Below are 15,430 nucleotides of genomic sequence, written 5' to 3'. Positions count from 1 at the left end.
TGTACATTGTTCCTGGTGCTATGCTCCTCTGGGGCTGTGTATGTTGTGCCCGGTGCTATACTCCTCTGGGGCTGTGTACGTTGTGCCCCATGCTATACTCCGTTGGGGCTGTGTACGTTTTGCCCGGTGCTATACTCCACTGGCGCTGTGTACGTTGTGCCCGGTGATATACTCCACTGGCGCTGTGTATGTTGTGCCCGGTGCTATACTCCACTGGGGCTGTGTACATTGTTCCTGGTGCTATGCTCCTCTGGGGCTGTGTATGTTGTGCCCGGTGCTATACTCCTCTGGGGCTGTGTACGTTGTGCCCCATGCTATACTCCGTTGGGGCTGTGTACGTTTTGCCCGGTGCTATACTCCACTGGGGCTGTGTATGTTGTGCCCGGTGCTATACTCCACTGGGGCTGTGTACGTTGTGCCCGGTGATATACTCCACTGGCGCTGTGTATGTTGTGCCCGGTGCTATACTCCACTGGGGCTGTGTACGTTGTGCCCGGTGCTATACTCCGCTGGGGCTGTGTACGTTGTGCCCGGTGCTATATTCCGCTGGGGCTGTATATGTTGTGCCCGGTGCTATACTCCGCTGGCGCTATGTACGTTGTGCCTGGTGCTATACTCCGCTGGGGCTGTGTACGTTGTGCCCGATGCTATTCTCCCCTGGGGCTGTGTACGTTGTGCCCGGTGTTATGCTCCTCTGGGGCTGTGTACGTTGTGCCCGGTGCTATACTCTGCTGGGGCTGTGTACGTTATGTCTGGTGCTATACTCCTCTGGGGCTGTGTACGTTGTGCCCGGTGCTATACTCCGCTGGTGCTGTGTATGTTGTGCCCGGTGCTATACTCCCCTGGGGCTGTGTATGTTGTGCCCGGTGCTATACTCTGCTGGGGCTGTGTACGTTGTGCCCGGTGATATACTCCACTGGCGCTGTGTATGTTGTGCCCGGTGCTATACTCCTCTGGGGCTGTGTACGTTGTGCCCGGTGCTATACTCTGCTGGGGCTGTGTACGTTGTGCCCGGTGCTATGCTCCTCTGGGGCTGTGTATGTTGTGCCTGGTGCTATACTCCGCTGGGGCTGTGTATGTTGTGCCTGGTTCTATACTCCGCTGGCGCTGTGTACGTTGTGCCCGGTGCTATACTTTGCTGGGGCTGTGTACGTTGTGCCCGGTGCTATACTCCTCTGGGGCTGTGTACGTTGTGCCCGGTGCTATACTCTGCTGGGGCTGTGTACGTTGTGCCCGGTGCTATGCTCCTCTGGGGCTGTGTATGTTGTGCCTGGTGCTATACTCTGCTGGGGCTGTGTACGTTGTGCCTGGTGCTATACTCCGCTGGGGCTGTGTACGTTATGTCTGGTGCTATACTCCGCTGGGGCTGTGTACGTTGTGCCTGGTGCTATACTCCTCTGGGGCTGTGTACGTTGTGCCCGGTGCTATACTCTGCTGGGGCTGTGTACGTTGTGCCCGGTGCTATGCTCCTCTGGGGCTGTGTATGTTGTGCCTGGTGCTATACTCCGCTGGTGCTGTGTACGTTGTGCCCGGTGCTATACTCTGCTGGGGCTGTGTATGTTGTGCCCGGTGCTATACTCTGCTGGGGCTGTGTACGTTGTGCCTGGTGCTATACTCCTCTGGGGCTGTGTACGTTGTGCCCGGTGCTATACTCTGCTGGGGCTGTGTACGTTGTGCCCGGTGCTATGCTCCTCTGGGGCTGTGTATGTTGTGCCTGGTGCTATACTCCGCTGGTGCTGTGTACGTTGTGCCCGGTGCTATACTCTGCTGGGGCTGTGTACGTTGTGCCCGGTGCTATACTCCTCTGGGGCTGTGTACGTTGTGCCCGGTGCTATACTCTGCTGGGGCTGTGTACGTTGTGCCCGGTGCTATGCTCCTCTGGGGCTGTGTATGTTGTGCCTGGTGCTATACTCCGCTGGGGCTGTGTATGTTGTGCCTGGTTCTATACTCCGCTGGTGCTGTGTACGTTGTGCCCGGTGCTATACTCTGCTGGGGCTGTGTACGTTGTGCCCGGTGCTATACTCCTCTGGGGCTGTGTACGTTGTGCCCGGTGCTATACTCTGCTGGGGCTGTGTACGTTGTGCCCGGTGCTATGCTCCTCTGGGGCTGTGTATGTTGTGCCTGGTGCTATACTCCGCTGGGGCTGTGTATGTTGTGCCCGGTGCTATACTCTGCTGGGGCTGTGTACGTTGTGCCTGGTGCTATACTCCTCTGGGGCTGTGTACGTTGTGCCCGGTGCTATACTCCGCTGGGGCTGTGTACGTTGTGCCCGGTGCTATACTCCGCTGGGGCTGTGTACGTTGTGCCCGGTGCTATACTCCTCTGGGGCTGTGTACGTTGTGCCCGGTGCTATACTCCGCTGGGGCTGTGTACATTGTGCCTGGTGCTATACTCCTCTGGGGCTGTGTACGTTGTGCCCGGTGCTATACTCTGCTGGGGCTGTGTACGTTGTGCCCGGTGCTATGCTCCTCTGGGGCTGTGTATGTTGTGCCTGATGCTATACTCCGCTGGGGCTGTGTATGTTGTGCCCGGTGCTATACTCTGCTGGGGCTGTGTACGTTGTGCCTGGTGCTATACTCCCCTGGGGCTGTGTACGTTGTGCCCGGTGCTATACTCCGCTGGGGCTGTGTACGTTGTGCCCGGTGCTATACTCCGCTGGGGCTGTGTACGTTGTGCCCGGTGCTATACTCCTCTGGGGCTGTGTACGTTGTGCCCGGTGCTATACTCCGCTGGGGCTGTGTACGTTGTGCCCGGTGCTATACTCCGCTGGGGCTGTGTACATTGTGCCCAGTGCTATACTCCTCTGGGGCTGTGTACGTTGTGCCCGGTGCTATACTCCGCTGGGGCTGTGTACGTTGTGCCCGGTGCTATACTCCCCTGGGGCTGTGTACGTTGTGCCCGGTGCTATACTCCTCTGGGGCTGTGTACGTTGTGCCCGGTGCTATGCTCCTCTGGGGCTGTGTACGTTGTGCCCGGTGCTATACTCCTCTGGGGCTGTGTACGTTGTGCCCGGTGCTATACTCCCCTGGGGCTGTGTACGTTGTGCCCGGTGCTATACTCCTCTGGGGCTGTGTACGTTGTGCCCGGTGCTATACTCCTCTGGGGCTGTGTACGTTGTGCCCGGTGCTATACTCCTCTGGGGCTGTGTACGTTGTGCCTGGTGCTATACTCCGCTGGGGCTGTATACGTTGTGCCTGGTGCTATACTCCTCTGGGGCTGTGTATGTTGTGCCCGGTGCTATACTCCGCTGGGGCTGTGTACGTTGTGCCTGGTGCTATACTCCTCTGGGGCTGTGTACGTTGTGCCCGGTGCTATACTCCGCTGGGGCTGTGTACATTGTGCCTGGTGCTATACTCTGCTGGGGCTGTGTACGTTGTGCCCGGTGCTATACTCCGCTGGGGCTGTGTACGTTGTGCCTGGTGCTATGCTCGTTCCTGCCTGCTGACTTCCTCATGCTATAACCTGGTCTTTCTTCAGTGGACTGTGTAGTCAGTGACTGGTCGGAGTGGAGTACGTGCAGCGTCAGCTGTGGCGGAGGAACATCAGAGAGGACGCGGACAGTCCTGGTCGCTGCAGATCCTGGTGGACGACCCTGCCCTGCAGCCCTGAGCCTCCATCGCACCTGTAACTCCCACAACTGCACCCCAGGTATGAACGACGCACCACAATGTCCCCCACCGCTGTGTCTGTGACATCTGGAGTATATGTCCCCGAGGGACAAAGGACAGACAAACACCGGTGTACAAGAGTCACCAATTATCGAAATTATATAGGATTGAGCAATATAGAGGGGAGAGCATATAAAGGGGGAGAGCGTACATAGAGGGGAGTGCGTATATAGAGAGGAGAGAGTATATAGGGGGAGAGCATATATAGAGGGGAGAGAGTATATATGGGGGAGAGCATATATAGAGGGGAGAGAGTATATATAGGGGGAGAGCATATATAGAGGGGAGAGAGTATATAGGGGGAGAGCATTTATAGAGGGGAGAGAGTATATAGAGGGTGAGCATATATAGGGGGAGAGCGTAAATAGAAGGCAGAGAGTATATAGAGGGGAGAGCGTATATAGAGAGGAGAGCGTATATAGAGGAGAGAGTATAGAGAGCAGAGAATATATAGAGGAGAGAGCATATATAGGGGGAGAGAGTATATAGAGAGGAGAGTGTATATATAGAGGAGAGAGTATAGAGAGCAGAGAATATATAGAGGAGAGAGCATATATAGGGGGAGAGAGTATATAGAGGGGAGAGCGTAAAGAGGGGAGAGAGTGTAGAGAGCAGATAATATATAGAGGAGAGAGCATATATAGGGGGAGAGCGTAAATAGAAGGCAGAGCGTATATAGAGGGGAGAGCGTATATAGAGAGGAGAGCGTATATAGAGGGCAGAGCTTATATATAGAGGAGAGAGTATAGTAAGCAGAGTATAGAGGAGAGAGCATATATAGGGGGAGAGCGTATATAGAGAGGAGAGTGTATATATAGAGGAGAGAGTATAGAGAGCAGAGAATATATAGAGGAGAGAGCATATATAGGGGGAGAGAGTATATAGAGGGGAGAGCGTATATAGAGAGGAGAGCGTATATATAGAGGAGAGAGTATAGAGAGAAGAGAATATATAGAGGAGAGAGCATATATAGGGGGAGAGAGTATATAGAGGGGAGAGTGTACATAGAAGGGAGAGCGTACAGAGGGGAGAGAGTATAGAGAGCAGAGAATATATAGAGGAGAGAGCATATATAGGGGGAGAGAGTATATAGAGCGGAGAGCGTATATAGAGAGGAGAGTGTATATATAGAGGAGAGAGTATAGAGAGCAGAGAATATATAGAGGAGAGAGCATATATAGGGGGAGAGAGTATATAGAGGGGAGAGTGTACATAGAAGGGAGAGCGTACAGAGGGGAGAGCGTATATACAGGGGAGAGTGTATAGAGAGTAGAGCATATATAGAGGGAGGGCGTATATACAGGGGAGAGCATACAGAGGGGAGAGTGTATATAGATGGGATAGTGTATATAGAGGGAAGGGCTTATAGAGGTGGTGTATAGAGGGGAGGGTGTATACAGATGGGAGAGCATATATAGAGGAGTGAACGTATATAGATGGGGGAATGTATATAGTGGGGAGAGCGTATTCGGGGGTGTAGAGGGGAGAGCGTATATATAGAGGAGAGCATATATATAGAGGGGAGAGTGTACAGAGAGGGGAGAGCGTATACAGGGTGGTGTTATGGACTGACCTGGTTTGGAGTAGTTGTATTGCAACCATTAGTGTCAGCATCGGCAGGTAGCGTAGTCAGTAATAGCCATAGGTCACTACACAGAAGAAGTATTATCTTGGAATGAAGAAGCAGGTGAAAGGAAGCTTGACTAAAGACTGGTGGCTCAATAATCTTGCAAGGAAGAAAAGTGCTATGTCAGGTTTAAGTACGGTGTACAAGAAGGGTGGAGCAAATCAGGAACTCAGGGTGGAGACAATAAGGAACAAGACAGGTACTGGTATCTGGGTTAGCCCCGAACTGTCCAACGAGCTGAATAGCTCAGAGGGAAGAGCTGCCATCTGGTGCACAGGAGCTGCTAGGCTCAAGTCCTGACATTACTTGCCTCCTTCCAAAATGGTCTCTGGACATCTCAATCGCTGACTTCTCTGGGTGTCTCTGATGAAAAGCTCTTGTAAGCCTGACTGCATGGACATTGCCCTCCGGCTCCTATGAATTATCTTCTGATCTGTGACCCCTCCATTGCCCCAAATATTGTAGTCTTCCTCCAAATCTTCTAGAATCCAGAATTTCATCCACGATGTACTCTTCTTCACCATGGACTTTTTCTGGTGGAGGAGGTGGCTTAGTTCTTCCTGGAAACGGGTTCTCACTGAATGGTTTGAGTGAGGACACATGGAACACAGGGTGAATTTTCAGGCTGTACGAAGTTTTAAAAAGAAAGCAACTGGGTTTATTTGTGCAGAAATTTGGAAAGGTCCTATGAATTTTTGACCCAATTTAGAAGACGATACCTTGGTTTACAGATTTTTTTGTAGAAAGCCAGACCTTGTTAGCGACCTGAAGGGTAGGAGGGGCTTTGCGATGGTTATCCGCTGTTTCTTTGTAATCTTCTTGGGCCTTTTGTAACATCTCAGTTCTTCCTGAGCTTTCCGCAAATTTTTAAGTCTGTCAGTAACAGCAGGAATCAAAGTATTCAATGGAAGATTAGGAATAAATACCGGATGCCAGCCATAGGTAGAAAAAATGGGCTTTGGGATGTAGAACTGCGCTTGGAGTTATTATAGGCAAATTCTGGTGTTGGCAGATAGTCCACCCAGTCATCCTGGAGGTAAGAAATAAAACAGCGCAAGTATAGTTCAAGGGTTTGGTTATTGCTTTCAGTCTGGCCATTGGATTGTGGGTTGACGGCAGTAGACAAATTGACAGTAACTCCTAAGGCTACTTTCACACTAGCGTCGTTTGCAATACGTCGCAATGCGTCGTGCAGGAGAAAAACGCATCCTGCAAAGTTGTCTGGAGGATACGTTTTTTCCCCCATAGACTTACATTACCGACGCATTGCGACATATCGCCACACATCGCAACCGTCGTGCGACGGTTGCGTCGTGTTTTGGCGGACCGTCGGCACAAAAAAACATTACATGTAACGTTTTTTTGTGCGTCGTGTCCGCCATTTTCGATTGCGCATACGCGGCCGAAACTCCGCCCCCTCCTCCCCGGACCTTACAATGGGGCAGCGGAGGCGTCGTAAGACTGCTTCCGCTGCCCACGTCAGGCATTTATTTCACAGCATGCGTCGGTACGTCAGCCTGACGCACTACGACGGGCCCGTAGCGACGCTAGTGTAAAAGCAGCCTAACGCTGTACAGAAGGTTTTCCAAAATCGTGATGTAAACTGAACACCTCTATCAGAAACGACATTGTGAAGAATGCCATGCAGTCTGAATATCTCTTTGACCACTAATTCTGCAGTTTGTTCAGGGGTAGGAATTAATTTAGTTGGAATAAAATGGGCCATCTTGGTGAGCCGACCCACCAGAACAAGGATAACAGTCATTTCTTTAGATGGAGGTAGGTCCATGATAAAATCCATTGAGATTGATTCCCAAGGCCTGGATGGAACTGGAAGAGGTTGAATGAGTCCTAGAGGAGAAGATCGTGGTGTCATGTTCCGTGCACATGTTAAACAGGAGGAAACATATTTCCTCACATCCTTCCTACATTTAGGCCACCAAAAAGACCGAAGCAGTAGTTCTTGCATTTTCATGTCTCCAGAGTGACCTACAAGTTTAGAATCATGGACAAGTTTGAGGACTTCAAGTCGAGCAAATTCGGGGATGTATATTTGATGGTTCTGCATTTAAAATCCCTCCTTAAAAGAAAGATCAACGTCTTTAGAAGGATGGTTAAGAAAAAAGTCAGTTTGGTATCCCACTTTAATCTTCGTTAAAAATTCTTTGGTGTCCAGTATTCCCCCAAAAAATTTTGAACGTAGAATGGTACAGTCAGTGCTAGACCTCTCCTGAGGTTCGGTAAATATCCTGGACAGAGCATCAGCCCTGCCATTCCTTGAACCAGGCCGATAAGAAATTATAAAATTAAACCTGGAGAAAAATAAGGCCCAACATGCTTGTCTTGCAGACAAGCCCTTAGCTGTACAGAAGAATTCTACATTTTTGTGGTCAGTAAGGACAGTCACCGGATGATTGGCCCCTGCCAAAAGATGTCTCCATTCGGAGAAGGCAACTGTAATGGCTAACAGTTCCTTATTCCCAATATCATAGTTCTTTTCTGCAGATGACATGGTATGAGAAAGAAATGCACAAGGATGAAGCTGCATCTGGTCTCCAACTCGCTGTGATAAGACGACTCCCATCGCGGAGTCAGAGGCGTTTACTTCAACAACAAACAGCGCTACCGGATTTGGATGGACAAGTAATGGTGCTGAAATAAAAAGTGTCTTTAGTTTGTCAAAAGCCACTCGTGCCCCTGGAGACCAGAAAAACACTTTGGTTAAAATTTTTGATGAATCTTCTGTAGAAATTTGCAAATCCTATAAAGCGCTGGACTTCTTTTAAATTTCTTGAGGTATGCTAGTCAACTACCGCTCTGATTTTACTGGAATCCATGCTCAGACCTTCTGGAGAGATGATGTATCCCAGAAATTGAGTCCTGGCTTGTTAGAATTCACATTTGTTTAGTTTTATGTAGAAATGATTCTCCTGTAGACGTTCCAGGACTAATTAGACATGCCTGCAATGCTCCTCCAAGGATTCTAAAAATATAAGTATGTCATTGGGATAAACAATATCACTGAGCCTCCACCATGCTTCACTGTAGATATCACCGGGCCTCTGCTGTGCTTCGGTTACAGGAACGGCTGCACACTGATCAGGGGACATTCAGTTAGTTTTAATACTCAAAAGTTTACTGGACAGTTCAAGTATATCAGTATTGGGCACAGCACCCTCCGTTTCTTGTTTCCTTAGCGCAGTACACTTCCTGCTTTACTTTACGTTCTTCCTTAACTATCCCTACATCCAGTGATCCTGTCAGTCCCTGGGATTTCTCGTTCAGTCCCACAGTATATTCAAGGTCCGATACTAATGAGGGCACGCAGTTCCATGTCCATCTTCCTCTGTACGGAAGGGCTTAAGGTGCTCTCCATAGCACCTGTTTTAGAAACTTAGGCTTCAGACGTTGCAGGAATGTCCGCAGGGAGTATGAGCCTCATTCAGCCCAGAACAATATGTACTTCTCGTGCTATGAACCCACTGCACCTTGAACATCACCTTGTCACTTAGCAAACGAGCTCTCTACATCTCACTGTCTCTACCTATCAGAAGGTTTTCTACTAGCCCTATCCCCATCCCATCATGTGATATTCTGAAACATTTAACTGTAACATACTATGCAGATCACCTATGCACTCATATCACTATCTATCACTATCTGTTCTTCCCTATTTATTACTACTCGCTTTACCTTACTTGTACACTGTACATTTCCACATCACAATACATGTAAAACGGCATGACACTATACACATGAAGCGGTTGTTGTCTTCAGGGGCAGGAACATGGCAGTCCATACCCTTACAGACATCACTAAGCCCCCTCCATGCTTCACTGTAAACCTCACCGAGCCCCAGCCATACTCCACTGTAGGCATCATCAAGCCCCTGCCATGCTTCACTGTATGCATAACCAAGGCCCAATGATGATTCACTGTCGGCATCACTAAGCCTCTGCCTTATTGCAGTTTAGGCTTCACCAAGCCCCCGCCGTGCTTTACTGTAGGCATCACCGAGCCCCCGCCGTGCTTCAGTTTAGGTATCACCAAGCCCCATCCGTGTTTCACTGTACAACCCATTTTGCTTCACTGTATGCATCACCAAGTCCCTGCTGTGCTTCACTGTAGGCATCATAAAGCCCCCCGCCGTGCTTCACTGTAGGCATGGTGTTCTTTTCAGCTGATGCATCATTCTTCCTCTTCAAGACACCCCTGATCTACAATCTTAAGTGTTCCAGTTTTGCTCAATCGCTCTTTTATTGTTCAAAATGTTTTTATTCAACAAGGAGAAATATACAAACATTATAACGGTAACCATTGATAATAATGTCAACATTCTACTCCCCTCTCCCCCATCAATAGCTCCACTACCACTGTGGTGATATCACAGCAGTTTATACATCTATTTGTATACAATATGAGAAGGGGCAAAGCAGGTCTCATTTACATGAACGAGTAAAGAAAAAAAAACCCCAAAAAATAACAAGATACATTTAGCGAAAAGAAAAAGAGAAAGAAAGATAAGAAAGAAAAGAAATAAAGAACGGATATCGGTGCAGGTACAATGATAGGACTCCAACAGCCTACTACTTAGCAAATTCCCATTATGAGGAATGAGGTAGTACACCCTGTGCCACCCACATCTGAAGATGTTGCGCTTCTTTAAATTGTATCCACGGATACCACATCGCATACCAGTTGACACCCGACCTGTCATCAAAAGCCCTCATCTCCTCCATCCTGCAGAGCACATCTAGCGCCTCCACCCAGTCTATCCTCTTCGGCGCTATGGGGGATCTCCACAATCTGGGTATGATTTGGCGCATTGCATTCATGAAGTACGGCAACATACTCCTCTTATTTTTGGACACAGAGCCCGGGAAAATTGATAATAGAGCTATCTCCGGTGTCGCCTCTACTTGCTTGTTTGTGATATGATTATATAAGGCAAATATGTCGTTCCAGAGGGGCCTGACACCACTACAACTCCACCATATATGTAACATGGATCCCACCGCCCCGTTACATCTCCAACAGGTGTCAGATATCGTCGGATCAATTTTATGTAACCTAGCAGGTGTTCTATACCACTGTTATAATTTTATAATTCAGCTCCTGAATTCTACAAGACACCGACATCCTATGTGCGCATGTTTGATGCCCTAACCCACAGCTCGGGTGCAATCTCTTTATGCAATTCCCTTTGCCATTGAACTGTACATCTGAGAGGCCCATCTCCCATCCCCCCGGACACTATCAAACCGTATATCAAGGAAATAGAGTGTGTCGGGCCCTGAGACATAAAACACAATTGCTCAAAAGGTGTGGACATGCGGTACGAGCCCTCCAACCCCAAGGAGCCAATGTAGCTCCGAAGTTGTAGCCAGTGCCCCAGCATTTGCCTCCCCTCTCCCAGAATCTCTCTCAAAGACAAAATATCTGTCTGACTGGTCACGTCTCTAATATGAGGAATAGCCCCTTGAACACTAGAATAAACTATAGATGTTGAATGTTGGACTTCAGGGGGGAGTCCAGGGTTACCAATCAAGGGGGTTAGTGGTCCCGGAATTGTCGCCAGGCGGAAACGCTTCGCAAAACGCCTCCAAGATCTCACAATAGTGTATAGTGTCGGAGATAAATCTAGTTTCCCCAGATCAACACAGTATGGGAGCCAAAAACCCCCCAAACATAGGCTAGGGGAAGATACATATTCAATGTCCACCCAGAGTTTAGTTGTCTTATTATGGAATATATCCAGGATACAGTTTCCAATGGTCGCCGAATGATAGGCTCACAAGTCGGGCAGGCCCGCACCTCCACTCTCCCTACGTCGGACTAACTGGGCGTGGCTAATACGAGAACGCCCACTATGCCAAACAAATTTTCTCATTATTTTATGTAGACCCAAAAAAAAAGATCCCTCCACATCCCACGGGATAGTCTGGAAAATATATAATATTTTAGGTAAGATGTCCATCTTAAGGGCGTTAATTCTCCCAAACCATGACAGTGGCAAACGATACCAGGCCTTCGTCTCTTTCTCTATCAAACCCCGAAGTGGAAGGAAATTAAGATCAAATAATTTCTGAGGGTCAGCTAGGATGTGAACACCCAGATATTTAATGGAGTGTTTATTCCAGCGAAAAGGGAAACTGGCCCTAAGCTGCTCCACCTCGCTTTCCTGAATATTTATATTAAGCAATTCTGATTTCTGTAAATTAACCTTGAAATTACTCAACCTCCCAAATAATTCAAACTCTTTTAAAATGGATGGTAAGCTGACTCTAGGAGAGGTCACATACAAGAGGTCATCCGCAAATAGAGCCTGCTTATGTTCCGTATGACCCACCTGAATCCCCTTAATCGACTGATTTATGTCTGAGAGCATTAGCCAACGTCTCCATTACCAGGATATATAGGTATGGGGAGAGTGGACAACCCTGACGCGTCCCGTTTTTAATTGAGAACGGCGCCGACAACTGTCCATTTATTCGCACTCTAGCTGATGGATCATGGTAAAGAGCCATAATCCAGTTCCTCATCCTCTGTCGTATACCTATTGCCTCTAATGTAGCCTCCAAAAATCCCCAATGAACTCTATCAAAAGCCTTCTCGGCATCGACTGATAACAAACAAAAAGGAATCTCCCTGGCTCTGGCCTTTGAAATCAAAGACACTGTCTTAATAGTATTGTCCCTAGCTTCCCTGCCCGGGACAAAACCCACCTGCTCTCTGTGTATCAAATGTGGGATAAATGGATTAAATCTAAGGGCTATCATTTTAGAGTACAGTTTAATGTCTACATTAATTAAAGAAATCGGCCGGAAGTTGGAGCACAGTGAATGATCTTTACCCTCTTTGGGTATTACAGTAATGAGAGCCTGTGTAGCGTGGAACGGAAAGTGGCATGTTTGTGAGATACTATTGAATGCCTTCCCCATGAGAGGAACGCATATATCCTGACATGTTTTATAGAACCTAGGCGTAAACCCATCTGGTCCCGGACATTTACCTATTTTTAGGTTTTGAATAGCCCCTTTTAATTCTATTTCTGAGAAGTCCTGTTCCAAATTGTCTAGAACTTCCTCTTGTAAAATCCCAGGTGAATGTTTCTCCAGATACTCTACTATGTGTCTCTTTGATGTTGAAGCATTATTCCCCTGCTGGGTTAGATTATATAGGTTAGAATAGTATTTTCTAAATTCCTCTAATATCTCCGTCGTAGAATGTACTAAAGTTCCGACCGAGGAATTTATACTAAAAATCGGGGTCTGTATAACTCTAGGGTGCAAAGATCTTGCCAGTAACCGTCCACTTTTATCCCCATACTCAAAGTAATGCTTACGTATCTTATCTCTTATACACAAGGACTTTTGTTCTAGTATTGCTAGAGCTTGTTGCCTCAAGGCCAAAATTTCAGCTCTGAGTATGTCACTTGCAGCTGACTTGTTAGCCGTTTCCTTAGTCCCCAACAGTGTCAATATATCCGACAATTTTTGGGTCCTTTCCCTTTTCAGTCTAGCCCCATGAGTTATGAAAATCCCCCTCAATACACATTTAAGGGCTTCCCATTTGATAGGCTCCGGTGTGGGATCTTGGGCATGATCTATCGGGAAGGACTTAACCGCCTCCTTAATAGCCAGCATACACATCTCATCCTTCAAAAGGTTGTCATTAAGTTTCCATGAATAGCCCCTATGTCCTCCTTTCCTCTGTACCCCCAGCTCTCCAAATACTGGTGCGTGATCAGACCATAAGATAGTATCTATTGAACAACCAGGTTTACTGTCCAACAATTCATGAGAGATAAACAGATGATCTAGTCTTGAGAAACTGTTATTAACCACAGAATAATAACTATAGTCTCTGACCTCGGGGTGAAGTACTCGCCACATGTCCACTAATTTGAGGGCCAACAATTCCTTCCTCAATCTACATAGTGCCGGAAGGGAGATCGAGGACCTACCCGATGAAGAGTCCACCTTAGGATCCAGCGTGAGATTGAAGTCTCCACCCAGTATGATACGAGAGCCATCCGCAAACTCTGCCAGCGAACGCAGAACCCCGGAGCCGAAGCTTACTTGTCCCTGGTTTGGAAAATACACATTAGCCAACGTATACACAGAATCCTGTATGGTAACCTTGAGAAATATATATCGCCCCTCCGGGTCTATCCTCACATCTACAATCCCAGGCTGGAATGATCTATGCAAAGCTATGGATACCCCGCATGCCTTACGTGAGGGATGAGGACAGTGAAACCAGGCCGGGTAGAACTTACACATTTGGGTGTATTGGTGGCCACAAAATGTGTCTCTTGAAACATAATTATTTTTATTTTTTTCCTGTGGAAACGGTATAACACCTGTCTCCTTTTTTCGGGTTTGTTCAAGCCCCTAGCGTTATAGGTGCAGAATGTTAGTTCCGACATCCGATCAATAGAACAAAGCACACAGATAGAATAGATAGAAAAACAAAGAAAGAGAGAAAAAGAAGGGGGAGGAAAAAACACACACTAATAAAAACAAATAGAGAAAGAAAATAAACAGGAGGTTATCCCAGAATAACAACCTCAATGAGAATCCTAATATAGACTTAAGTCTAAAGCAGCACTAAACTGCAATCCCTAGGTGAGGTAACGAGGCTGCACATGACGGACGACGAGCTCCCCGCCACCCGGCATATGAAAATGAGACCTCTCAGGTCTTCTAGTAACAGAGACTAAGGTAAGTATAAACAATTTAGAACATTCAACATTTGTCATAAGGTATAGGTCAAATAGAAGATATTTCGGGGCAGATCCACTATCCCCTCATGGCCCAAGACATTAAGGCCACTATTGGTAGCAAATCCCAGTCCAACTATCCCCAGAGAATCAAACCAAGACTTTAGAGGATCAACACCACCAGACAAGGCAAAGATTTTCAAGTGATCTCTCTATGTTCATGAGGTCGATGGCGGGTGACCATTTCCTGTCTGCCTCTGTCTCGACGTGACCGACTGCCATTGTTCCATGGAAGGTAAAGGCTTCGGATTGTTTATAATTGGCCAGTCTGGTAGTTTAATCTTAGGTATTTCCAATATTTCAAGGAACTTTGAAAGGTCTCCCATATGGCGAAAGATTACTGTTTTCCCCTTTCTCTTGGCTATAAGTTGAAATGGATAGCCCCAGCGATACTGGATGTTATTGTCTATGAGCACTTTCAACAAGGGTTTCAGGGCTCTGCGAAGCTGCAGTGTTCTGCGAGACAAGTCTGGTAGCACAATAAGAGGAGAGTCTTTATATAACAGAGAGCCTTTATCCCTAATTCCTTTCAAAATAGCCTCTTTTTCCTTATAGAAATGGATTCTACAGATGACATCTCTAGGTCTAGCCGGATCAGTGGACCTTGGACCCAGAGCCCGATGTATACGGTCTATTTCAATCTTATCTTTATTCTGTAAAATGTCTCCAAAAAATTTCTGGGCCCATTTTTCCAGGTGGGGCGGCTCCACTTCTTCACTGAGGCCCCGTATGCGTAGATTATTTCCTCTGTGTCTATTCTCGATGTCATCCAAATGAGTAAGAATATCATTTATCTGTAATGAGTGGTCATGCAGGACTTGGTGATGAGAATGTAAATGGTGATAGAACTGATCTTGTGTGACTTCTATATCTGCAATACGGTGACCAATCTGCTTAATCTCCTCTTTGAGAGAGCCCATATCTTGCTTGTGGGACGCCTCTAGTTTACCCAGCAGTCAATCGCTCTTTTAAACATAATCGCAGAACTTCTATGGTTATTTCTACGGAGCACATTGGAGGTGACTTTTCTTATGCTTTGAACCAGTAGTGACGAATTGGTGTGCAGACATGGAGACTTTAAGTGTTTAGCATGCTCCCTCCTGTGAAAACTGTAACCTCCGCGCCCATGGCCACTTGTTAGAATCCACACTATCTATAAACAGAGAGATGATGAGGGAACACGTAACTAATTTACATGAACTGAAATCTCCTGGTCCAGATGGATTACATCCTAGGGTGCTAAAAGAGATAGCAGAGGAAATTGCAGAACCACTAGCCAGAATCTTTGTAAATTTCCAGAGAACAAGAGAAGTCCCAGAAGACTGTAGAAGAGCAAATGTTGTCACTATA

At 47.3% G+C, this 15,430-nt stretch overlaps 1 protein-coding gene across 1 annotated transcript in view; it reads left to right on the top strand.

Moving 5' to 3' along the window:
- The window catches only part of LOC143782169 (SCO-spondin-like), a 557,899-nt gene that overhangs the window by 508,913 nt on the left and 33,556 nt on the right, over positions 1 to 15,430 (top strand). Inside the window, exon 106 of the mRNA XM_077269323.1 lies at positions 3,478 to 3,648. Coding sequence (XP_077125438.1) covers positions 3,478 to 3,648 — 171 coding nt within the window. The remainder of the gene's footprint in view (positions 1 to 3,477; positions 3,649 to 15,430) is intronic.

The sequence above is a fragment of the Ranitomeya variabilis genome, chromosome 6 (assembly GCF_051348905.1).
Source record: "Ranitomeya variabilis isolate aRanVar5 chromosome 6, aRanVar5.hap1, whole genome shotgun sequence".
NCBI lineage: Eukaryota > Metazoa > Chordata > Amphibia > Anura > Dendrobatidae > Ranitomeya > Ranitomeya variabilis.
The sequence above is the reverse complement of the archived record's forward strand: the minus strand, read 5'-3'. Positions and strand labels throughout refer to the sequence as shown.